The sequence below is a fragment of the Ammodytes marinus genome (assembly GCF_949987685.1).
Source record: "Ammodytes marinus genome assembly, chromosome: 2".
NCBI lineage: Eukaryota > Metazoa > Chordata > Actinopteri > Uranoscopiformes > Ammodytidae > Ammodytes > Ammodytes marinus.
In genome coordinates, this window is record NC_137231.1 from 18282225 (window position 1) to 18309324 (window position 27100).

Genomic DNA, 27100 nt, shown 5'->3' on the forward strand with positions numbered 1-27100 from the left:
AAACATGTTGGCCAGCCATCTGCTAATGACCTCCTGAGTCAAGAAGAAGATGTTGTTCTCTTCACCAGGTTTAAAAGTAACCATCTGTACGGGACCCTCCGCAGAAATAAAGCGATCGCACCAGGGGTTATCACAAAATCCAAGAGCAGAGCAGACGATTCAAGGGCGCATTGACGCAGTCTGCGTGTGAGGAGAAGAGATGAAGCTGAACCAGAAAATATGTGCAAGCAACAATATATTTGAGCCCAAGCATACACTTTGAGCAGAATAAGAATAAATCTTGAGAGCAAGCAGGAGCTATTTGATTGCTATGGCAGAGTTTAAGGGAAAGATTGATCTGAATGTGAAATAAATAAATCATGTGCTCAAATGAAAAGACTACACTCTATGAAAATTAACTCCATATACTGTCTGCTATTCTTATCTCGCTATATACTTTCTGAAGGCCATCTGTAGAAATTATTTTATTTTATCTATTTTACTTGTGTAGTGAACAATTTGTTGATGTAAAAGCCCCAGATGATCAGTTAGAGATAAAAAAAACGTTTGGAGGCCAGTCCAGTCCTATAATTGATAGGTAACGTATTGCCTTTGTGTTTGTGACGGTGAGCCTCCCAAAGGCCTGTAGCCCTCTTGTTCAGTAAACAGCACACATAAACCAGCAGTGTCCGTCCTTGAAGGGGCACTTGAAAAGTAATCATGAATATATTGCTTCTTATTTCTCCTCCTGTCGTCCTCCTCTCTCCCCCTCCTCGGATGTAATCACTCTCTCAGGTGGCTGTTAAGAACAACATTGACGTATTCTACTTCAGCTGCCAGTACCCTATGAGCATGCTGTTTTTAGAGGACGGGAAGATGGGTGAGTGTCTCTTTGCTAAACGCTGCTGACGTCAACCACACACACACACAGACGTCAGATACATTACAAGCGTGTGAAGAAATGCGTGCTGTGTGTGTGTGCTTGTGTGAGACTGGCCACTCCTCTGACCTTTGTTTTCCATTTTGTGTGTGTGTGTGTGTGTTTCTGTTTGATTTATTCTGTGAAAACGTGTTGGCATTTGTCTCTGTGGAGCCTTCTGATGGTGCTAGCCACATGACTGCTCCAGGAAGCTGTGAGCAAAAGCTCCAGAGCATCAGCAGGAAATGTTGGATCTAGTGTGGAATCAAACATCCGACACACTTGTTTTTTGTTTTTTTTCTCGTCTTGTCGTGTGTACATTTACTTTGCTGCATTTTTCACTCATTTTACTGTGTGCCTGCCTTGTCTTTGGACTCTTCCCATGACTGTGTCTCTTCAATCCGCAGAGCGACAGGTGTTCCTCGCCACATGGAAAGACATTCCTAATGACAACGAGTCCCAGTTTCAGATCAAAGACTGCCATCTCAGCTCAGGTGAGAAGGGTGAACAGAGGGTGCACTTCCCGAGTAACGCTATACTGCACAGAGATATCCTGCATTCTACTTTACATGTGAAAATAGCTTGACATAATAGCACAGACAATCTTCACATCCTCGGAATGAGGCAAATTGTATTTGGTGAGAACTCATCAGCTGCAGCTCCCTATTTACGTGTGATAATGAAGTTTTACAGACGCGCGTGAGAGCAATTGAACTGGAGACGAATTCCTAATGACAGCTTAATTGTAATTTCCCTGCACAGATTACAGTTCTTCCTTATGAACACAGAGAGGGGTTCATACCCTACTGTGGCGCAGCAACAGGACAGAGGCTGAGGGAAAAGATTATTCAGAATTAGTGACTGTATGTTTGCTGCAGAGACAGCCCGGAGTGAAATTTTAGAAGGTGTTAGCGGGGGGGAAAACCCCTGCATGGTCTGGTATGTTTAATGACTTTTTAGCGGTTGAAACTCAAGACTGAAAATTAGCTGTAGTTTGTTCAGATAGTCTGAACAATATAATTTTGGTAACACTATTAAAAGGTTGCCTGTAATGTGTTTACGTTTGATTTTGTTTCCTTAAACAGATGCGGCCTCCAACAAACTGCAGGGTAGCAACGTCTATACTGTAGCTAAGCGGACAGTGGAGGGTCAGGACATGCTGTATCAGTCCATGAAACTCACCAATGGCATCTGGGTGCTGGCTGAGCTGCGGGTGCAGGCAGGAAACCCAAACTACACGGTGAGTACTGCACCATTTGTATTAGCTGTATTTATGAGTTTTGAGTCACTGTTGTGTGGGTGCAGCTGTATTAACTGTTCGCTACTAAAAAAAAATGCTGGTGCAATACAGTGACAACCTAGTTTTTTTATTAAGGGACGCAATTTAAAAAAAAACTCTACTACAGTATGTTGGGACATTTAATGTAACAAATGTCAGGATTAAGTGGAGTTGTGGGTTTACTCACTGATATTTTATGTAGTTGCATGTATTAATACGAAACATAATTGTATCTGCCACATAACCAGGAACACATTTTTGTTGAAGAGATGCTTATGATTTTGCTTATGATTTTTGTATCATAAAATTACGAATAAAAAGATTTATCTCCGATGTTAAATGCCAAAACGCATTTTTGAATTCAAAGGCTTTAACAGACCGCAATTGAATCAGCCCTAGTTGTTTAAAAAGTTGTTGATTTTTTAAAGGAAAGGCAACAAGTTGATCACTTCAGTGTCACAGGTGTAGACAATATTGCAAGGCATGGTGCAGGAAATAAAAAATGATAGTTTTTTCACAGGAGGTTCTCATCTGTGCTAACAATCTTATCAGGACCTTTTTCATGCTGATGCTATCTCTTGAAGTGCATTTTCTGGAGCTGGAGCTATTTTTGTAGGCTGTAATCATAAGCCACCATTATAACTGAAAACACTCATTTTGACGTGTTGAACTTGTTGAGTTAAATTGACATGCAGTCAACAGAAGACTGTCATCAGGGCACGTCATGGATAGAGACAAATGACACAGCAGTGGCTGATCTGAACAAGCAGAGACATGATGGAGATTTATGTGCAGTAATGAATAGTGAGCTTACTGGTTTAAAGGAGTGTGGCGCTACTGTCTGGGACACATCCCTTCCCTTGTGCACTATTTGTTTGTGTTCTCTGTATTTCGGCATTGCGCGTCTCTGCTCTGTCAGCGGCCGTACACTCTTGATGGATTGTGTTTGGCTGCGATATGACTGCATGACTAGTCAAGAACGAAGACCTTGGTTTGACTCTCCTCCCCGGTCTTCACTCAGTCTGCCTTCAGAGCATGTTTTTATTTATAAAAGTGGTATTAACTGTCCTTTGTTATCTCCTGTCTAGACGGTTCAAGTTTTTTCTGTCCCCTTGAATCTTCAAAATTTTTATTTTAAATCCGCCAACACCTTACCTGATATAGCACAGAGAAATATGACGTAATGTTAAAGTTCACTTCAATCGCTAATTCTGTAAAGAAAGTATGACTTCATTATTATTCGTAGAGCATTTGTTGTGTGCCCTCTCCTTTTGCTGTAGGTGATGCATTTTTCATTTTCTCGCTCTTGTTTTGTTTTTATTTCCCCTGTGCATCCATATGTGGTGTAACCTCATAATTTATTTATTATCTAGTCCACCTTCCCTTCTCTTTCTGTCATTTTGACTTCATGTCCATTTTTATGTTCAAACTGTTCCTCAGTGGGGATGCAAAGAGTCCCCTACTTTGAGCAGAGGGATCATTAATGGTTTAGTGAAGACAAGACTAGACTTTCAAGTGAACCGTGGTGCATGTATGTTGTGCCCTTTGATTCTCGTCTTTCCGAGTTGCTGGCTGCTGCATGGTCTTTGCACTCTCTCGGCACGTCACATTAAAGCCAAGCCTAAAGCCTTTTGCTGCTATTTGTATAACCCGAAGAAGTAAAGCCATGCCGCCACTTTTTTTTATTGTGCTTCTGTAGACGAGACATTTATATATTTAATCGCCATGAGTCGAGACGTACGGTTGCATGTTTGATTTATGCTGCTGCTGACCCATGCTGGTTTAAGGTTTTTCTGATGTCTCCAAATTTGATTGCTTTCAGCTCCCCTATGATGCCTTACTACTTATAGCTGTGTCCCAAATACACTCTCCATACCAATTCTAGCTGGGTTTGATAACAGTATGTAGTGTTAATGGACTCTATTACCCCACAGTACAATGCAAAACGAAAACAGAGGAAGTCGTAGGAGTTGGAAAATTAAATGATTTTGGAATGTAGTGTGACAGCTCGTGGGAGGTCTTTAAAAGAAGTTATCTTCACAACACTGACATATTATAACTATTTGAATAAATATTTAAATGTTGTGTGTCCAATATTCAATCCCCTTGCCTACTTTTAAAGGGAAATATCTTTATCTGCTAAATGCTCCACTATGTTCATAAGCTCTTTGGTGCTGAGAAGGTAATGAGTAGAGTGTGTTTTAAGTGCTTGTCTAGCTGAAAACAGTTGCTGCTATGACTGAAACAGATTAAAGGAGAGCGGTGAGAGTGAGCAAAAACTGTGAAGTTCCAGTGAGACAGCTTAACAATAAGATGATAGGTGCTATAAACATACCTGCAAACTCGTCGCTTTTCGGCGAAAATCGCCGTTTAGAATCAAAATATATGACCCACGTGAATCGTATAGATCCGAAGAGTTTTTGTTTTTGGGAGGGGGGGGGGGGTAGCGGCAGCTGCCAGAGAAGTCAGCCAGCGCTTCCCAGACTGGACTGTGTGGGCGAGTTACCGTAGTGTGAGACAACGGAATATCGTTATCTTGGCAATAAAACATCTTTGGTAGACGTCATGAGTATTGTCCAATCAGCGTTAAGATCGGGCACAGTAAAGCATCACTGCTGCCGCTGTGTGTTCAGACTTTAGAATTGGCTAAAAGTCTCAATCAAAGCCCTTTTGATAATAAAAAATTAGAGGCTTTGATTAAACACTGTCAATGCTTCAGAGGTTAATGTAACAGCCTACTGAAACAGAAACTATACGGAGGGACGCAGCTCACTGTACAGTCCCTTTATTTAGTCGCGCTGTCAGTTTGCCGACATGGCTCTCTGTTAGACTCGAGACAGAAAAAGATCGCGGAAGCCGTTCCCGTAGACAAAGTTAACGGGCAGGATATCCCCGACTGATTTCATCCATCAAACCACAGAGTTTTTTCTGAGCGGCGTCTCACTCGCTCACTGGGTCTCCCGGGTCCCGGTGATTTTCACCGTCACAGCGATCGACTCGCTGCTTTGCTGGGGCGGAGACTTTGTGTGAAGGTGATTTAACATCACGGTCGTAGACGAATGTTATAACTTTATGCTGCATAGTTTGCACTGCACTGTTGACCCACACAGGACTCTTAAGTGAAGCTGACAGTTTAATGAGCGCACATTGCAGAAATGAAGTGTCTGCAGTGCGCTCACAATCAGAGCCGACCGACAGGCCACCCCCCCCCCCCAATTTATTTTTATTTTTTAGTTTGTGTGTTTGATATTAACATCATATCATTATATCATACAAAAAAATGAATACAATGTTTTGATCTAGATAGCCTAGTTAATAGCCCAATAATTTAATCAGTTCATCTGGGAGGTAATCCAAGTTTAACTGATCACGTCACGTTCACGTCCAGTGTGTATTGAGTTTATTTAAAAACATTTGGAAATGGGGCTCAGATGCCCATGCACTGTATAACCTATTTCAGCCTCGTCTGTGGGAAAAAAGATAGCTGGACAACAGAGTTCTTCTGCTTCATTCCTCTCACTGCATTTAAATGTATTCATTATATTACAGAGAAATATGTCCCATAAAAGAAAAAGAGCACCAAGCCCAACCCAGAGGACCCTGCATAATATTTTATTTTAAATGAACATTTTAATGGAAAATCCAAGAAGCTTCTAATTCATCCGACCCAGTGTCTCCAAATTATTTGTTCACACAAAATTCCTCAGATTTAGCCTCTTAATTTCCCTCTCAAAGTGCACCAGATTCATGCATTTCACTTTAAAAAGTTTAAAAAAAATCTCCCGGGGGGGGCATACCCCCGGACCCCCCTAGGAGGGTCAGGATCTCAGCTGGCTATTATTTTCACCCAGCTGGACATTGGAGGCAATAGTGGAGAACTCTGGTTGTGTGAATGATATTTAACAATAGCCAATCGTTTGGACAGCGAAAAACACCCGACCCCCCTAGAAGGGACGGGTGTTTGTCACCTTTTTCCCCTCCTATGAGTTTGCAGGTCTGTATAAAGCAACATAAAGCAGAAGGGAGCGGCAGCTCACTTTGTCATTTGACACATAAAAATGTCAATTTAAGCCACTTAAAGTTTCCACATCTAAAAATTGTCACCTTTTATTTGACTGGCTCCCTTTGGGGCTCATGTACTGAATATTTAATAGTTTTTAGTGGGGAAATGGGGAATTTTGACATAAAACATTGTGTTCTCATTTGTCATTTCTTGTCCCCATGTGACCAGTGATGTTGGCTATGTTTCTTTGCCTGACTCTAGAGCTGCTAATTTTGAGGGTTTTTGGGAAGACAAGTTACAAGAAATGGACACCAAAGTGCGGCCTTACACACACACACCCACGTTTTCTATCACTCAACACAAGATTAGTGTTACTACTGTACTTTTCCTTCGTGTATGTTTAGATTTCATTAGACCATTATACCTGTTGCTTTCATTTGTCAGAATTACACCTTTTGTGTATTTCTTTGATTTTTGCAAGAATTGGATGAAGAATCTTTTATTTTTCAGCTATTAAATTATCTGGATTACCTTAAAACAGAAATACCTATCCGGTTATTCTTTCCATAAAAGTTAATCAATTGATTTTTCAGAAAAGTTTTTGTTTTCCTGTAATTTTTAAAAATGAAATGTCTCATTCTGATAAGGAATGATTGAGGAACAAAACATGATTTTACCAATTTACAAACCAAAACAATTCAATTCATTATCCTGGGATGACAACACATGTGAAAAGAAACACATTCCTTCTCTCAGTTCATAACACTTAGTTTAATACTTATCACCTTAAGCTGAACAGATAAATGCTGCAGTTTCTTGCCTATTAGCAGATTCAACACAGTAGCAACAGCATCCGCATTGCCTCACATCTCCGACCCCATGCTGACAGTCGAGCAGCTGACTAAATGTGGCCAGCAGCAGCATGCATTGGTAAAGAGCCCCGGGTGCACAAAGGCAACCCTTCAGGAGCCATGCAGTATTACTGCTTTGTCCAGCTGCAGCTCTCTGGCAAACACTATAGTGCACTCCATCCATTGATCTTGGAATCTATTAATTATGATAATGGTGCCAATCTCAAATGAGAAAAACATTAGTGTTACACTGGAAGTTCAAGTTCATTAGATCCCATTTCAAGAACTGCTGTACAAAACAACAGACATTTGAGTTCTTAAAAACAAACATGTCTGCAAGCAGTACGTTTTACTTGTCGTGAGCTATGAACCACGAAAAATAACAAAATAAACGCTATTGGAGAAATGGGAAATCCTGGTAACCAGGGTGTTTTTTAGAGAATGCTGTTATTGGATTTTGGTCTTTGGCTAAAGTCGGACTGGACAACTTTGCCATAAATCTTCATCTCCTTGTAAGCTCTCAAATAAAGGACATGAGGTTCCCGAAATACTTTTAAGATATGAAGAAATAAAAAAAGGGAAAACCCTCAAACTGAAACGTAAATAACTCTGCATGTTATTCCCTGTACACAGCATTCTTTGGATTGAGTCTCTAATCATTCTGCGTTGTTTCAAAGCCAGTCGCTGAGGGTCTTCTATCCGTAGAAAACGTACACAGTTACCCCTTACAATTTTGCAAGTATTTCCCAGTGGATCAAATGCAATTCTGGGAAAATGACAGTGATAAAGGTGTGTGTGTGTTTTTCATTTTGTCTGAGCTAGAGAAATATTTTTTGTTTTCTTGGCTTTCACCACATCACAAAGACATGTATGTAATAAAGGTTTCTGGGTCTGAGGAGGTAACCGTGGTCTCATTTATCACCACAATCTCATGTCTCAAGTTTGCCTGATGGATGCTTTGACAGCAAAACTTTTCATCATTTCATCAGCTTTTTTCTAAGCTCCAAAATACCTTTATTTTTTGGGGGAGTTGTGCCTTTGATATTAAATATTTGGGTCAAAAAATAAAGTTGATACATCAGTGTAGCCTGTTATTACGCCATCGCAGTGACGCTAACTTCATTCTCTCTTAAATTTGTCATTGTATTGGCTTCTTTGGTGTGTCTTGTAAAAGGTTTCTGTGACCCACTGTTGCCTGGGGTAACTTGCATACTACTGTGTCAAACCATGTTGAACCTTGTCTACTCTGCTGTCTTCCAGGTCTCTCTGAAGTGCAGAGCTCCAGAGGTTTCCCAGTGTGTGTTCCAGAGCTACGAGGCCATGCTGAAGGCCTGAACAACATGGCCGCTAGCCCCACAGTCTGCTGGCGCCTTCTCACGCTCTCCCTTCACCTGACCCACAAACCATATTACGACCTCATGCGGTGCAGGGAGCCACTTCCTGTTGTGTGGGGCCTGGGAGGCTGCAGGCTGTATGTCAATAGCTGTTAAATTAGGATGGCTAATCATGATTTCTGACCCATTTTGACCAATAGTTTATTTTTGTTTCTTCCTAAGACTGCAGAAACCTTTTCTGCGTCCCTGTCTCAGCTATCCTGTCCCCTCTTTGTACGTTTGTTCACACACAGGTTTCAACTAAAGAACATTATCTCATGATGCATTTTTTCTCACTTTGACACTGAGCAGGGGACGGCCATCCATAGGACTTGTATTCCCTGTACTGGTTTTCTCTGCATGAGACCCATTAATCATTATCTAGACCCACTTTTCTGCAAATTGAGTTTATTTTTAGCGTGTGCAATTAGCAGGTGAACCATCACCGTCGGCACATTTATTTAGGATACTTTCAGTTAAAAGGCGGCAAAAAAAAGATTTAATTCTAATTTAATCCTACACTCGTCCTCTGCCTGTGTGAATTGGAAAGTGGCTGTCTTGGCCTTTTTTAAAAGAGAGGCATACAAACGTACAAACTACATTATTGTTGTCTTTTTCTAGAGTTTTCTTTATTGTCTGTGTTTGGCAGTGGGATCACATCCTCTGCTGAAAGCAGATTGTCTGACGTGTGCTGTGTGCTCGGAAACTGTTTGTCGGTGTGTGTTTCTTTTAATTTGTACGTCAATATCTGGACATTTTATAGACTAGCAGCAGTTGTGCACTGCCTGCTTTCTTATTTAGTCATTCCATGGTTTCATTTGTGTTTGTAGTCTTGTTAGTGGACATGTGGCAAACTGGGAGAGAGCCTCGGGTGTTGAGGATTTTGTTATAGCCGCTTCACTCCTGACTCAGTGACAGCCACTCGGGCGCTTTCTGCCACTTTGCTCTCTCTGTATCCTGATCCCAGCTTTTTTGTGGACCGCAGCCACCTGAGATGAAGACTCGAGTAATAAGAGTACATGTAGGTAGAACACAGTTTCAGCGGGAAGGAGGCTGAGAACAATATCCAGCAACCCTTGCTTTATCAACAGACACGATAAATTGGATTCCTTTTTTCGAGTCATTACACCCAGCTCCTTTTTATCAGCTTTGCAGGATGTGTGCACTTACACTAACACCTTGTTAAGATAACAGAGGTGGCTGTGTGTTCCGAGTGTGTATCTTTGTATGTGGTGACGGCGGATTCATATGAAATGCTGTATAAAAACAAAATGATAAAAATTTAAAGAATCTAATGTTTAATCACATGCTTTTGATTTACATGACTTTGTTCATTGTGTGTTCATCGTTTGAAAAAAAGAGCTATTAAAAGTCTTGATAAATTCAGTGTTGTTTTGTTTATTATTATATATTTATTTACATTATGATGATGGAAAATCTTTGCCGTTTTCGGACCGTGCACCAAACTCCCAGTTTGTTACAGGATGCAAAATATTATCTCCCTTTATTTGCTTGGCAAAGTTCACATTCCCAGAGTCCTTTTAAGCCAGCTTGAATTGTTTTCACACATCATACTTTATAATCATTGATGACCTTTGAGGCATCATCCACTTCCCTTCTCACAAGCTGCTTTGGTGTGACGGACGAGGCAGCCCTCACAGCTTTGCATACAAGTCTGTCAGTGCTGTTCACCCTTGAGCCATGAGTTGAAGTCTTAAGGTTTATCTGCTGCCAAGTCCATGTTTAGGGTTCAGCAGCTCCTCTGAAAACTCTATCAGGACTTTAACTGCATCTCCTAATTGGAAAGGCAAAGCCCCTCTAATCTTAAACCTGTTCCTCCTGTGCATGGTCATGGTTCGTGTATTTACAGATGCAGACCTATTGACCAGAAAGAGATTGCTGGTACAAAGCTGCAACGGTCTCTTCTGTTAATGATCTATTCTATCGATCTTATCTGATTAATGCACTCCATAAATTCTAGCAATGAAACAATAAATGCACCATACTTTATAACTTAAGCATATAGTTGCATTTTAAACCTTGAACTTCAAAGTATTAATGTAGTCAAATTAGTGATACATTGTGTATGACTTTATTCTTCACCACTACAGTTTGGAAGCCAAGATTTAACCCTTTACTCCAATACAATTATTTGACAACCTTACTCATTATTTGCAGATTTAGATTTTTAACACAAAATATAAATCAACAAATGAATTGTAATGTATTTATTATTGCTACCTACCAGTATGAAAATTAGTTCCTGAAATGGGCATTTCTGCATAGTGAGTCCTTTAATACTTAATAAGTATATTGTGGTGCCACCACTTGTGTACTTTTTCTTAAGTAATATTTTAAATGCAGAACCTTCATAACAGTTTATTTAAAATATCTGAGTAGGCTACGTCCTCCTCCACTCTAATTATCTTCTTTAGGCCCTTTTCTCCAGTTTAAGTTGTGCTTAAGAGCTGCAAATGACCAAGTAATTGCAAAAAAAGGGAACAGTACCCTGTACACCCAACTGCTTTGTTATTCATAGTCTAGAATAACGCACACTTTACAAGCTAAAGCCTTTTGTAAATGGTTTCTCATGGACAGTATAGCCCGGCAATGGAACTCATCTTCAGTTTTTCTGAGGCCATAAAACACAAGACCATAACATGTCTAATGTTTACTCCTCAGACTTGTCAGCGGATGTGTGGACCTGCTGCCATCAGTGATTGATGGGACGCGTTGCTGCCCCTGCCCTGCCCCTAGACCCTGTCAGATAATAAGTCGTGTCCCTCAAGAGATATGATGTTCAGCATCCGTGACCCTCACGGTGAGATGATGTAAAGTGTGTGGCCTGCTCCTATGGCATTTTTGTGCGGCGTATGGGAGCTCGAAGCTTTCACACGCCTTGCGCACGGCATGATCCTATTGGATGAGCAGAGGATATTGCAAGTGATGAGAGAGAGAGAGAGAGAGAGAGAAAGAGATCAGCCTTCAGCAGCTCATGCCTCTCCAACAGGCAGACGCACAGCGCTCGATCGTTAATGGGCTCCAGATGCCTTCACAGTAAAACGGGCGTCTGCGGGCTGTGTTGATTTCCTATCCTCGTTTAAATCCCGCATAGTACATCTATATTTTCTGCCGTCGGGAAGAGAAGAAGATCATGGGGTTGTGTGCTTTTGCAGAACACGTGGAAAGCGTATTTGCGAGGCTGCGCGCCCGTTCTCATTGTGATGGAGGAGCGCGGCGGTGGAAATGAGTGAGAGGTGCAGAGGACAAAATCAATGAAGACGCCGGGGGCTCCTGCTCGTTCCGAGGACAAGGTCAGAGTCTAGCCTGAGCCCGATGAGATATGTACACGCGGGGAACACAAGGACGGACTATTACGCTTCCTCTCCGGGGACGAGGTCGCCTCGGGTTAGTTTCTCTCTGCGCGTTGGATTGCGGAGGCAGCGGAAATCTCTCCATCCGCATGAGCATGCTCAAGCTTTATTATTTTTAACAACCTCTTGGGTGCTTGGCTTATTGATCCTCCCTCCCCCTTTCCTCAGCACGGAAATAAAGTTTTCTGGGTGATCCGTCAATTCGTTGACTCACTTGAACTCAGTTGAGGTGATTTGGAAGGCTGGAGGTTCAATCGGCGGCGGTGGCTTGAATTCCATCACAGCAGCAAAACAAAACAGCTGTGTCTTTCCGGACGGTCACATCTGCCTGTCTCGTATTCATAGTCGTAGTCGTCGCTGTCCATGGTGCTGACCTCGTGCTCCAGGAATGGTGGAGACGCTGAGTATCGCAGTCATCGGCGCTCCCGGAGTGGGGAAAACTTCTATAATCCGCCAGTTCATCTATAACGATTTCTCGGAGGTGTACACGCCGACCAGGACCCGCTATGTGTACAGACCCTCCGCCATACTGAACGGCATCATGTATGAGCTGAAGATTTTGGACGTCCCGCCAATCTCCTCCTTCCCATCCAGCTCAAGTCAGGTATAGCTACAAACATGTCTCTGTCTAAGACGTCACGAAAGATTTAACTTTGCTATCAGAAGAGCATTAAGATGTTCTTTCCATTCCACTTGTCATTTTAAATCTCTATATAGCATTACAAGTGCCCACCTGATCGCAGCCAGTAGCATTCCTCAAACACACCAATTTTATTTATTCCTCTATCGCTATCAGATGTCCCTAGTCTACTAGTTGCTATGGAGACCTGACTGACTTAAAGCCTCCTAGCTTCACTTTGACACGGTAAAGTCACACACACACACACACACACACACACACACACACACACACACACACACACACACACACACACACACACACACACACACACTCTCTCTCTCTCTCTCGCTCTCTCTCAAACCCCTCTCTCGAGGAAAGAATGCCATGTTGCATATTGTAGTTAATTAATTTTGCATGTCTACCACAGATCTCTGAGAGCATTGTACAGCATATCCAGATGAGCCAATAACACTGTATAGATGCTGGCTCTGCTGAATCTGGTTCCCATACACAGAAAACGGTTGGCAGTGTTGTGCTGCAGGCATCAGATCCACAACACCTGGGTAACCTCCCAATTTAAAAATAGAAACCGCCTGCCTTTTTAGTTCTGGCCACAGGTCATATGCCCGCACCTCATTAGTTAGAAGCACATCTTAATTACAAGATTATAGCAAAATAAAGAAAATAGATTAAAACAAATCACTGTGCACAGCAGATTAGCATTGTCTTCATCCTAGCTGAGTAAAGGAGATATTGAGGAAAATACACATCATTTGCTTTTAAATTATTTATGAATGTTGTAATTGCTCATGGCCTTGAGCAGACCCCCAAAAGGAATCTCAAGTTAAGTGATGAGAGACACAACTCACAGTCCTCATCCCATGCAAAGAAGAAGAAGACAAAAAGTTAATCAGTGTGGGCTAGTCTCAAGTGTGTATCCTGTAAATGTCTTTCTTCTAAAAGTGGTTTTAGTAAGAGATTCATTCTTTGTGCTACTGTACCTTTACTCTAGCTCAACAATCAAATATTGAGCCACACAACGAGGGAATTTGGTACCAAAGAGGCTGTCATTTGATTTGATGAACTCATTCATATTAGCACCAGCTAAACTTGCACATTTTGACACAGAAGGAGGACTGAGGATTACATCACCCATCACATGCACTGGGATCTATTCTAAGCTAGTATGAAAAGGAGGAATTTACACCTACAGTACATAGGCCGGTACCTTTTTTCACCAAGAAAAAAAATCTGATCCTTTCCTTTAAGACAAAATATCCTATTGGTAAAAGGATCCTCTTCTCTTTTTTCAAGCCCCAAAGAAAACAAAAACAATATGGATTTTGTGGTGTGTGTGTGTGTGTGTGTGTGTGTGTGTGTGTGTGTGTGTGTGTGTGTGTGTGTGTGTGCGCGCGCCTTTATGTGTTTGACGTGTGAAAGGTCCTTGGGTATTGAGACAACGTGCCTCCCTCCCAGCCTCTGTTGACATTGAGGTGTGTGTTCTTGCTCTCCGCAGCCTCAGTGACACTCTCAGGATAGAACTATCCAAGGTCACCACACCTGACGCTGCTACTGCTGCCACTGCTAAACATTTCCATCCTTCTCTCCCCTCCGGTGTCACACGTCACTCTCCCAAGAACAGCTGTGTTTTTATCTACACAGACGAGGTATAGCCAGGAGAAAATGAGATCAGCGTGAACAAAAGGCCTCGTTGATCAAGTATTGGTTTGCCGTGTCTGGCGTTAACGTCGGAAACATCTGTCAGGCAGGCTGGGGGGTCAGGGCGATCATGCTGTCAGGCTGCTGCAGAGTTACATGTAGCTGTTCGACTAGATTCACCGTTGTTAAGAGAGCTTCTTTGTTTCCTGCCCACACTATGTTAAGACATTCTGATTGAGTTTCTCCTTTCTTCTGCTAAATGGTGCTTAACCCCCATCAGGAAACAAGCCGTCGGTGGTGGCAGCTTATGAGCAAAAGGCAGAAATACTGAAGAGTCTCAAGAGTTTTAATGTGTGGGTATACGTTACTGTGTGTCCCAGAGGTTGAGTCACACGAGAAAAGCTTTCATCATTTGACATCACGTTGTGTCATATAGTGTGAACATTTCTTGCTCATTTCAGAGGGCAGTAGAGTGAGCAGGCGCCCTGTTTGCACGGACCTCTGTGGACGCTACACAGGCGGAGAAAACCATTAGTCGAGTGCCACCACAACATTTTTATCAGACAGATTTATGGCTACTCATTTGATGAGGAATGACCCAAGAGGCCTGCTGTACTTTTTCACCGCATGTCCTGTCTTTGTCCGGTGATGTCCTCTATTCCCCGTGGGTGCAGTGATGAGCCATGTTGCTTTATTTTTATGCCACATCACCGGTGATAGCCAAAGGCCGGAGGCATTATGCTTTAGGGTTGTCTGTTCGTCATGATACCTCATGAAGATAGGTCAGGTCAGGGTCACTGTGACCTCAAGCCTATGTCAATACGGACGTACGTACATCCGTCTACTTACCTAGGATTTTCTTCTTTGCACAAATTACAACTCTGACTCAAGGATGAACTGACTAGATTTTGGAGGTCAAAGGTTACTGCAGCCTTTCATATTGTGAGGTTGCAGTGACCTTGTACCATATTGTAGCTCCTCAGGAGCTTTACCTTCTACCACGGCAATAGTATGCCTAGGCAAGGCATTCTTTTTCTTTTTTACTAACCACCCTGCTCTGTATTTACCCCTGTAGGCAGAGAAATGTAACCTCAGTTGTGGGGTTGGGAACATGAGGAGCAGCGAGTACCTCCAGCACAAAGAAATCCTGATTGAAATTTACTTGCAGTGCACACAGCAGATTGAATTAAAGGGCCGTTCCCCTGCTAGAATACTGCTGGGAATAAAAGACCAACAGAGGAGACCGTAGAAATTTGCTGCAGTCAATTAGAAAGGGTTGCATAGAGTTTAATGGACAGCATCGAAGTAAGGGTTACCAAATGAGGTTTTATAATGTCCTTCTAAAGATTTGTGATGAATTCACTGCAGAATGGAGTGAGTCAGTGCGCCTCCATGCTTAGGCACCGTGGAAATTTCTCATCAATTCAGATTATGTTTGAGAGAAAAACAGTAATGTTCCAGCAGGCTCCTTGTGACCCGGTTTTACCAACATAGACAGCCATTTCTTTATCCTTTCCCATGCCTGAAACAGGCAAGACTTCTAGTAATCCACTATAATGGTTTAAATGATGTGTTTGCTTTGCTGTATGTCTGTTTGTTGCTGATAGCATTGCGTTTAGACAGCATCTGTTACAGTGTGCCAATAGGATGTGGCAACAGATGGATATAAGCCTGACAGCGGATTAAGCACAGATTTTTCTTCTTCTTTTCTTGTCCTTTTTTCCCTTTTTTGTTCTTGCCTTCGTGTATCTCCATGACTTCCTCCCACACAAAACGCTCCCTCTCCCCATCCTGCTCTTTCTGGACATGTTTCTCTCACTTATCTCTGTTGATACTGTCTGTAATAACAAGGTTGGAAAACATTGATTTTCGTGCCTCACGTCTAATTTTCTAATCCGTACAGAAGCATTAGAAATAATGTGTGCTTCTGTAAAGCCTGCATTAGGGTGCAAGAAACCTGTGAAGTGTTAGGGTGTCAAAGTGTTTGCTTTTGCATCACCCAGACTGGCTTTTTGATCCTCAAATGAGCTAAGCAAACTGGCTGCTCACTGTAGCTTCATATTTACCGACAGATATCATAGCGGGGGAATCATCTTCTTATGAGAAGAAGCTAGGAAGCCTAGACTTCTTGAATTCCTTTAAAGCTGTTTCAGCTTATGTAAAATCTTTTGCTAGCAGTTTTTGAATAAACATGTCATGGCTATGTTTGGTAAGATGACACATTTTTTGTAATTTTTGTAACATTTTGTGTGTGAAGGAGAGAAACCAGCGTCGGCTCATCCTCTCTGTAGCCTCTCACAGAAAGTGAATAACTCAAGGTCATTAAAACCTACAGCTTTTATTGCTTGCCTGTTGTAGGTCACCACTGAGTAATGGAAGTTGCATCCCTGGGGATGTAATAGATTTTAATTTGAAATCGTCCGGCGTGGCCTGTGTGTGACATATCTCTAATTGCTCAGCACCTTCCTACCCCCACCAGATCACACCTGCCTCCCTCCTGTGGTGGGGGCATTGATCCATCAAAAGTGTCCATTACCGTTAAGCTGCCTCCCTTAATATCAGGAGACATGACAGCTTTGTCAAAGCCTGCTCAAAAACTGACCAAGACCCGCCGTTGTCACGGAAACATGTTCTGTTTGGCTCTTGGGGAGCGAAGGGATGAGATGCTCTTTTTGCTCACCGCGTTAAGGAGACCAATTGGAGGGTGAAGACGGTGGCACCACACTTCACATTCACGCTCTGACAAGTACGCTTTCACATCCTGCAAGCACACACAAATAAACATGCCCACACATGCATTTTAAATGCATCTGATCTCATTGCATAAGCAGTCTTTTAATCCCAGCTCTTGTTGTCTATTCCTTTCTATTGCCGCTTGTTTGGGTTCCTAGAAGTGTTGTTGCTGTCTGTAGCCCCTCCTCCTCCACATTTAAAAAAAGGGACTGGGCTGAAAAATTGAAATGAGATGCGAACGCAAGCTGCTATTTTTAGACCTGAAGGGATGTGAGGCTGCTACCGAAGCCAGTGTGCGTATCTCAGGTTGTCAGTCTCCTTATCAGAAAAGGGTGATCTGTGAAGGAATATGTCCTGTTTGTCTGGCATGAATAGTTGAATATGCTCGGAGGTGTTCGGCTGCTCGAAACCACTTTGGATTTCAATTGGGTCGCACACTCCTCAAGAAGAAATGATTGTAGAAATCCTACCTTCTATGAATATTTTCCCCTATATCACATAAAACTGGTTCAACCTGGAGGGGGAAAATAATCATATGTTTACCAGTTTTCACGATACTCTCCCCCCTTTACTTCCTCTCCTCTCAACCCAGTCCTCTTTTAGTTTTAATGGCTGCTATCTTCATTCCACATGTTTGTCTCCATACCTGTCAGGCCTCACTAACTGTCTGCTGATGTGTGGGGTTGTTTCTTCCTCACACTCACCTCAACACCAAACCCATAGACTCTCAATCGAATGAAGGCAAATGATTCATCACTGACACAGATGCATTAGCGTAAACATCATTATGAGCTACACTGATCACCGCCGGCTCCCCCGGCCTCCCCTGTCACAAATTATCAGTCGCTCTTATTTGTACAGATTGCCTGTACAGTGTTAGGATTTGAAAAACATATTTTGTGCCATGTATTGATCACACTCCTATTTCAAGATGCACAAGCTGTTGCGGAATGTAGAAGGAATAATGTAAACACCACATAGAGAGGTACAACTCCTACCCAATCAATGATCATCATGGCAAATGCTGCATATTAGCTCAGTGCTAATTAGAGGCATAACATTTTAAAAAAGGTGTGATAATCAGTACTTTGATATCTGTGTTTTCAAATAAAAGGGATGCAACTAACAGAGCTCCAAAGAGGCCAAACCGTGCCAAGGATCTAAGTGCAACAGGCCAAAAACACAACGCCAACATATGTTTAACATCAAGCAGGACATCAGGATAGATAAACAGCTTCAACAGTTGTCATAGGCTATATGGACTTAAATCTGAAGATATTTTGAAAAAATTATCCAAATGATTATCCGGAAAAAAAGGCCCAGCATATAAACACAAGTACAAAACCATATAGTCACAAGGTCAAACAAGTGGATACATGCAGTGAATGTATCTACTTCAAAGTTAAACGAATACATGAACATTGTAGTATGCTACATTTATCTGTTTTCACGCTGAGAGTTAGATGAGTGAACTCCTGGAGTTGCCTGGCAACTTCACAGCGACATGCATGATCTTCTCTAAAACCACAACTTTCTGTTTTTACAGGTTGTGCACAGATTAGAAAAATGACATATAACGTTTTAATTAGTGAGCTACAAAGGCTCTGTGAAGTGGATTTAGTTACTTTTGAGCAAAGCAGGCTAGCTTGTTTCCCCCTGCTTCCAGTCTTTGTGCTATGCTAGGCTAACCAGCTCCTGGTTTCAGCTTCACATTAAGTAGTTAAAGGTGAAGTAAGCGGTTTATTTATGTTAATAAGTGTTAAATCGCTCTTTATTCATACAGTGATCACTTACATAATGTGCACATTTCATAAAGCCGATCTCTCAGTCTGCTGCTCTGCATGTGATCGGCAAATAAACATATTGGAGGATCCCGAAATTTTTATCCAATCACAAGAGAGAACGCTACAAACCGACACCTGTCTCACTCACTCATGGTCTCACTGCCGGTGCACGCCAGAGCAACAGATGGGTGAATGTTTATGCGCCTACAATGGCGTAGCAGGTAAAAATCCTTCCCAATGTCTGTTTTGATGGTTTTATCATGTTTTATCACACTTATGGATCTGAGATGATGCTAGATAAATCGCTGCTTGAAGACCGCAGTGCATTAATGTGGTGACGTAGGGACGAGCGAGGGGACTGCTAACCAAAGGAAATGAGCTAAAAGAACCATTCCGCTTACAGCACCTTTATTTAAGATCGATATCCTCATCTAATTTTCTGCAACAAAAGTGAGAACGATTATGTCCAAGAATGTCAAACTACTCTTTCAATATCCTCTGTTCACTTGTGTATGTTCTCATACTATAATGTCTTTATCTAAAAAGTGCTGCCTACTCGAATCAAATTGAGTTAACCTGCACACAATCCCTGACGGAATGTCTCCACGTCCTTCGTCAGCAGGGTCCTTGCACCCCATAAGTTATATTTACACCCTGTCTGCTCGTATTTTGATCCACCGCTACTTTTTTCATATTTTCCACTTTCTCTGATGCTTTTGTTTCCTCATTTCCCTCCCTCAGCAGATATTTTCTTCTCTCCCTGTGAATTTCCACTATTTTCCTCTCCCCTGTTTTATCAGATCAGATGCTTATATTCAACGCATGCAGTTGGAAGCGGTAACGGTGGTGGTGGTGATGGGTCTGTGAGAGCTCTGGGAAACTTGGCATTAATAGAAGAATGAGTCATCGTGTCTCTGTCCTCCAGTAAAGGTGTAAATGTATACGCACTTGTGCCATGTGTTTAATTACCATTTCAAACTCATTACCAACAAATACATGTTGCTGTTTGTCCCCGCTGCATTTGCACTGCATCGCAAAGCTTGGCCAAGCAGCAACAAAAGTTAAGTATGCAGTAGTGTGCTATCATTTTTCTTCTTCTGTTTGCTTATCTGTTATAAGCTGTGACCTCTGCCACTGTCCTTGGACACGCGTAGCTAGGACATTTTGCAGAGCTCGCTGCCGGGTTCTCACCATGTTTTATGACTTTGTTGGAGGCTGTGAGACTCCCTGAACCATGTCAGCTCTACAACTTCATTAACGCTACACTTTCCCACAGAGGCTAAGCAGCAGAGGCAGGCAAACTATGACAGGGAGCTAAGTTCTTTAGAATATTTACATAGACAGATGACACAGGCTGCCTTCTGATATAATTATATTCTATAAGAAGAACACCAGGGACACCATAGACCAGAAAGCATCTCCACCAACAAAGCTTTATTACACAACAGTTGTATTCCACACACTGTAAGAATGGTAGCTAATGACATTAGATTTGGAAAAAATATAAGCAATAATAATGGTGACATGGGCAATAATAAGGACATTTTAACAATTTTTTTTCAAAGCTGACTCAGGGATTGCACAATAATTCCAATGTACCTGTACTTATAATGTGCGCATATCAATACATAATTTGAATCTTGAATGTGCATTATATGCTAGACTGATTTTGAGGTTGTAATTAGGCATAGCCATGCTGAGAGCTTAATGTTCAAATAAACCATATGCTATGGCATGAATTTGTGTCTACGAAATGTCAGTGCAATCTATCCAATAGTTGTCAAGACGTTTCACTCAAAATTGCAAATGTCAACCTCATGCTGGTTCAAAAGGAAAAGTCAGGGGTTGGCCAAGGTCATTAGGATACATTGTCTGGGGACTTTACCCTTGATGTAGATGTTGAGATATTTCACAGGATATAGTAGATACTTTTTGACTTGCTGGTGGCTTTTGATAAAAAAAATTAAAAAAGGAAGGCGACAAGTATTCTTCCTTTGGAAAGCATCTGCTATATGTGCCAATAGTTGTTGAGATATATCAGTCTGGACCAAAGTGGTGGATCTTACCAACAGACCAGTATTGATATTCCTGGAGCAAAGCTGCTAGCATAGTAAAGAAAATCCCCTAGGTCACACTGTGGATCTACTTAAAAATCTATGTTTTTCTCTCTGTGTTTCCTTCAGGAGTGGCTGGATTTGCGCTGCAGAGGTGTTCGCAACGCCAACGCCTACATCCTGGTGTACGACATCTGCTGCGTGGAGAGCTTTGAATACGTCAAGATGATCAGACAGCAGATAGTGGAGCACAGGTACAGTCAACATACAGTCACTGAACATGCAACCACTTAGCTTGGTAACTCACTGACGATCACTTTCACCCTTCTGGAGATAGCATGCAATTTGCCACAAAGCCCGGTACAATAACACATTGTTGACAGTGACAGATAGGCTGCTTGCGGTGACATCTTTTAATTCATGGCACTCCTCCTCCCTGCATCCTGACAGTTTGGTAATGACATTTGTCTTTGGTGCTGCTGCATGACAGCCGACTGATATGTAACTACAACCTTTCTCGGATTTAAAGGTTATTTTTAGGATTGTTTCAGAATTTTATGGGACATAATACAACAGCAAAAGACAGGAGGCTTGAGAACCAGAGGGGGACACAATAAAAATCTCCTGGTTTGGCTTTAACCCAATAAAAGGGCCAAAAGGACCCAACACAAGTGGGGGGGGAAAATGCAAACGAATAAGAATCACCTTCTATATCATCTGTATTCTTTGTTAGCACACCTGCATCCTGCATATATTTACATATTAAAAGGCACAGTGAGTGGCCCCATTTGTTCTGCTATGTTGTACACGTCCAAACTGCCACTGCGCAGTTCATCCCGACCTCCCCGCAGCTCAAAGTGTGTCACCATGCATGTTTATGGCCCAGCATAGAAAACCATTACCACTTGCAGGTGGAAAAGGGAGAGGGAATGCATAAAATAAATCATGAATAATGGGGGATGTTACAGTACAGCGTGAACTGTGGATGTCAACAACACAACTTATCTGAGATGAAATATATTTTCTTCTTTTGCCTTATTAAAGTATAAGCACAGTGGAGACTATGACAGTGTAGGGTCCATAAATTCAGTAAAGTTTCCGCAAATGTCCACACGCACATACGCCCACACATCATGCTCTGCAGAAAAACTGAAGCCGGGGGAACTATGCGAAGAGATATTTTTAACACTGATATGTAAGCACAGCCTGTGGAAAGGTTAAAAGTGAGATGCTTATTGCAGCGTGTTTTCCAAACCTAAATCTATAAGAACTTCGCCTCAGGGCTTGAAGATTGTACTGTGCATTCCTTTCTTTCCCCTCTGTCTCTCCCTCTCTGTCAACCTGTCCATCTGTCGATGGTAAATGTGCAGAAGTATGCAAGTCCTTGTCAGGAGATGAGGAACGATGCGACAAAAAGAAACCTATATTCATTATGTAGAGAGATGATCTGTGACGCAGCAACTTTGACAATTTGCACCTCAGCTGACATTGGAGTGTGCACGTCTTTTACACCACTTCTCCTCCATGTTTCATAATGAACCAGAACAGAAACAGGTGTATTGCCAATTAAGTGTACATATAGGTGTACATGTACCTGATTTAATACTCCTTACTGAATTCAACTTCACCGATGGGTTTTTAAATGCTATTATTATTCATGAAAAAAAAACAATCAAAGCCTCCAGCTCCACTGACTTTGCAATGAACCAAACAGAAAGCCTTCAAAGGAAAAATACAGTGGCTTGCAAAAGTATTCATAACCCTTGAAATGTTCCACATTTTGTCATGTTACAATGACATACGTACATTTATTTTATTGGGATTGTATGTGATACACCAACACAAAGTGGCGCAACATTGTTAAGTGGAATGAAAATGAAACGTGGTTTTAATTTTTTTTTTTATAAATAAAAAACTGAAAAGTGTGGCGTGCAAAAGTATTCAGCCCCCTGAGTCAATGCTTTGTAGAATCACCTATTGCTTCCATTAGAGCTGCACATCTATTGGAGTATTTCTCTACCAGCTTTGCTCATCTACAGACTGATATATTTTGTCCATTCTTCTTTGCAAAATAGCTCAAGGTTCAGATTCAGCATCAGATTGGATGGAGAGTGTCTGTCAACAGCAATTTTCAATTGTTTTTAGGTCTGGACTTTGACTGGACCATTCTAACACATGACTATGCTTTGATTTAAACCATTTCATAGTAGATATGGTTGTATGTTTAGGGTAGTTTTCCTTCTGGAAGGTGAACCTCTGCCCCAGTCTCAAGTATTTTGCAGACTCTAACAGGTTTTCTGCCCTGTATTTGGCTCCATCTATCTTCCCATCAACTCTAACCAGCTTCCCTGTACCTGCTGAAGAACAGGACCCCCACAGCACGATGCTGCCACCACCATGTTTCATGGTGGGGATGGTGTGTATAGGGTGGTTTGTAGTGTTAGTTTCCACCACACATTGCATTTTGCATTCAGGCCAAAAACTTGACGTTTGGTCTCATCTGACTATGCATGGCTTTTGGCAAGGGTTGGAGGAAGGTGCTCTATTCAGATGAAGTTATTGGCCTTAATGCTAAATGTAATGTGTGGTGGAAAACTAACACTGCACCCTATACACACCATCCCCACCATGAAACATGTTGGTGGCAGCATCATTGTGGTGATCACAGCTGGCTGCTGTGCGCTCCTCCTCCTTTTGCCACTCCCACTCCCTCTGTTCTGTGGCACACCTGGTCTGCATCATCAATCAACGCACCTACTTCACCTCTGGCTTCCCTGCTGTCGTTGCCAGTTCGTACCATGCACTACAGTGGTAACTATACACGCCTGGCTACAAGTGTTCTACCTCGCTCCTTATCTCATTGTCTCGTGTTTTGTGATCACCACCCTAACGTTGTTTTTTCCTCTGCCTGCAGTTACCCGGACCACAACCTCCAGCTTACCTACCTGCTTCTCCGCCCCGGCTTTCCCACTCACCACCTGCTTCCCCACCTCGTTGAAATAAACCTTTTTTTATTATATCCACAACTGCCTTTGTCTGCTCTTGGGTCCAGAACTTAACCGTAACAATCATGCTTTGGGGTCCTGTTCTTCAGCAGGTACAGGGAAGCTGGTTAGAGTTGATGGGAAGATGGATGGAGCCAAATAGAGGGCATAAAACTTGTAAGAGTCTGCAAAAGACTTGAGACTGGGTGTAAGTTCACCTTCCAGAAGGACAACTACCCTAAACATACAACCAGATTTACAATGGAATGGTTTAAATCAAAGCATAGGCATGTGTTAGAATGGCCCAGTGAAAGTCCAGACCTAAAAACAAATGAGAATATTGAGAAAGACTTGAAAATTGCTGTTGACAGACGCTCTCCATCCAATCTGATGCTGAATCTGTAGTTCGAGCTATTTTGCAAAGAAGAATGGGCAATAAATATCAGTCTGTAGATGTGCAAAGCTGGTAGAGAAATACTCCAATAGATTTGCAGCTGTAATGGCAGCGATAGGTGGTTCTACAAAGCATTGACTCAGGGGGGCTGAATACTTTTGCACGCCACACTTTTCAGTTTTTTATTTATAATTTTTTTTTAAAAGCACGTTTCATTTTCATTCCACTTCACAATGATGCGCCACTGTGTGTTGGTCCATCACATAAAATCCCAATAAAATGAATGTACGTATGTGGTTGTAACGTGACAAAATGTAGAACATTTCAAGGAGTATGAATACTTTTGCAAGCCACTGTATATCTCATTGTTAGAAATCCGATTTATGCTGTATAATCAGCCTTCTTTCCTCCATAGTATTTGTTCTTCAATCCAGAATTTTTTTCTGGTAGCTACTGTTTTCTACATTGCTGTCGTAAACCCTTTTAAGGAAAAGCACCAGATTGGATTCCCAAACCACCAATCAGGTGTCACTGGAAATGGTTGACTAGATGGTTGATGTTTTTCAATAACACTGACGGTCTACCACGAGTCTTGAATCGCTATCGTATGCCTGCCTCTGGCTTGCAATACTGTTTCACACTTCATAATGCTGTAAACCGGTCCCTGCAGAGTGTGGTGGGAGGCCCCCTTGAGCCTGTGAGCTGTAATCCTCCAGTCCGCCCCCGCACACCTCAGAAAGAAGGAGAAACTGCGCACAGACATATTGTACACGCCCAGCCAACCACTGTGAGAAACACTGAGGTGGTAACTGTGCTTTTGGAAATGACCTTTTTTACTTTTCTTTTTTCTTTTTTATCGCTCCTATGCAGGGAAGGCAGCAGCAGTGAGGTGCCAATCCTGGTGGTGGGCAACAAGAGAGATTTGCAGCGGCAGCGCTTCATGCCTCGCAGGGCTGTGTCGGTCCTGGTGAAGAAAACCTGGAAGTGCGGCTATGTGGAGTGCTCTGCCAAGTTCAACTGGCATGTCGTCCTGCTCTTCAAAGAGCTGCTGGGCATCGCCGTGGCGCGGAACATGCGCCAGAACCACACCTCCATCCGTCTGCAGGGGGCGCTACAGAGGAATCGCTGCACAATCATGTGACCCCGAGAGCCTCTTCCAATCTCTCTCACCTCAGGAGCGGAGCAAGAGCGGAGAAATTGACTTATTATCGAAATGGCTGGAAATATACTCTGTGACCTCCTGCTTTACTGAGCTGTTTTTTTTCATATTGAGGTTTATTAGACTCTTGCGCTGTAAAAGACACAACAATCCACACCTTGGTCATCCAACCACTTCCTAGTCAGATTCTGCCAAGTGTGTAGGTGCAAGGAAGGTGGTAAAGGGAGAGGAATGTGATGTAAACCAATATGACTAGAATTGCACAGCGATTTCCCCCTCACATGAACTAGACAGCAGAAGGAATTATTAAGGGTTGTCTCGTGGCTATAACTGGGCCTGACAGGATGGAAGCTGTGATTGTGAGGCTTAAACGGAGAGGCAGCAATATCATCATCGAGTCTTCCTTTTGTCATATTCAGTAAGGTCGACAGCAGAGGTGCATAACTGAAATATTTGGATTGCATTGAGGCTGTTTGGTTAATGGCAACAAAATAGAATAATAAAGAGGAAAATAGCTTAATTTCTGGAGAGATTATCTCAGAATGGAAATATACGATTAGATAGTGATTCATTTTACATTCTAAGAACTAGCCTTTTTCTTTCTTCCTTGTCGCTGTTTCAAACGTGGCCTACAGTAAAAGTTGTGTGTTTCCGATGGAGGGGGTTTTAACTAAGGTTGTCTTGCAGCAGAAAATGCTGCAGTCCCTATCATGATGTACTGTAGGCCTTTAATCTGCTCTCTCCCCTTACTATGTGTCTGTTTCTGATGAATACATTAAATCCAGGGAGCTGGAGACTTGGAGGAGGCTGTGGACCCTTAACAAAGAACATGTGCATGCAATGTTACGTGTGTGTGTGTGTGTGTGTGTGTGTGTGTGTGTGTGTGTGTGTGTGTGAGAGAGAGAGAGAGAGGGAGAAAGCTGGTAAGGGAAAGGGAAACAGAGAGAGGCAGGTTTGATAGCTGACATTCAGGCATGCAAAGGACAGACACGGTGAGACAAGCAACAGATGTTGGCGCTTTGGATTAGGAAGGAGCAATAAAATCCCACAGCGAAATCCGGACTGTGCCAGCATATTATATTAAAAACGCCTCAAGTAAATAGTAGATGTAATACAGTACTCTCGTGCTCAGATATCCTGCAGAAACAAGGAGACAGAGCTCAATGGCTTCCACAAAACACCCCGTGAGTGCATCACAGACACACAGGGAATCTTAATAAAGCTATCATAATGAATAGATCTAAATGGTAATGTGTTGAGATTTACAGTTGTTTTTTTCATTTGATTAGGCCTAGCTAGGTAGTTTGTGAACATTGCTGCACTGAAAGTAAGCAGACCCATTGTATATAAGAGTGATTCATAGAGTTATTGACTTGCATGCTTTTGTTGGTAGAGCCAACAGGTCAGGGTTTAATTGCACTGATGTTTAAATTTGATATTGTGTTTAATTTTTGTAATACATGGTTTTCTGACACTGTAATGAGCAGCTGAGTGGAGTGAATGTGATGGTCGTTTTTTCACTGACATGTGAGAGCACAAGCTCATGATTTTCTCCGAGATGCAGTGTCAAACCCTTCAACCAGGGCAGATGGCTGTATTCGTTTTTGTTTTGTTTTTTCTAGCAAAGAATACAAAGAGATTTGTAACAGAGGTTCACTAGAAAGCAACAGTGTGTAGCATGAGTTCTCATCTGTTCGTCTGCTGCTTGTTTCCAAATAAAAAGGGCTACAGTTTTTTATCAGAAACATTACTTGTATTTATTTTTACTTTGTTAGTACTGTGAGTAATTATTATTTTTGGACACATGATGGATTATTAAAATGCATTTGAAAACAGCAACCTCTCTGTGGTCACTTTTCAATCCTGTGCAACAAATACACCACACATGGAGATCATTTTGACAACATTGCCACCCTGTGGAAACGCGATGTTA

General features: G+C 42.1%; 2 protein-coding genes across 4 annotated transcripts in view; both read left to right on the forward strand.

Annotated features, from left to right (window-relative positions):
- The window catches only part of ap1b1 (adaptor related protein complex 1 subunit beta 1), a 28146-nt gene extending 18362 nt beyond the window's left edge, over positions 1–9784 (forward strand). For all 3 annotated transcript variants that reach the window (XM_080037559.1, XM_080037560.1, XM_080037558.1), the window contains exons 19-22: positions 775–859; positions 1306–1392; positions 1984–2138; positions 8292–9784. In XM_080037559.1, coding sequence (XP_079893685.1) covers positions 775–859; positions 1306–1392; positions 1984–2138; positions 8292–8366 — 402 coding nt within the window. In that variant the 3' untranslated portion in view covers positions 8367–9784. The remainder of the gene's footprint in view (positions 1–774; positions 860–1305; positions 1393–1983; positions 2139–8291) is intronic.
- Positions 9785–12166: 2382 nt separating this feature from the next.
- On the forward strand, positions 12167–25149 carry rasl10a (RAS-like, family 10, member A; the record flags this gene model as incomplete). Its single annotated transcript, XM_080040036.1, has 3 exons — positions 12167–12382; positions 20760–20884; positions 24879–25149. The coding sequence occupies 3 exons, from the start codon at positions 12167–12169 to the stop codon at positions 25147–25149; spliced, it is 612 nt and encodes a 203-aa protein (XP_079896162.1).
- Between the last annotated feature and the right edge of the window lie 1951 nt (positions 25150–27100).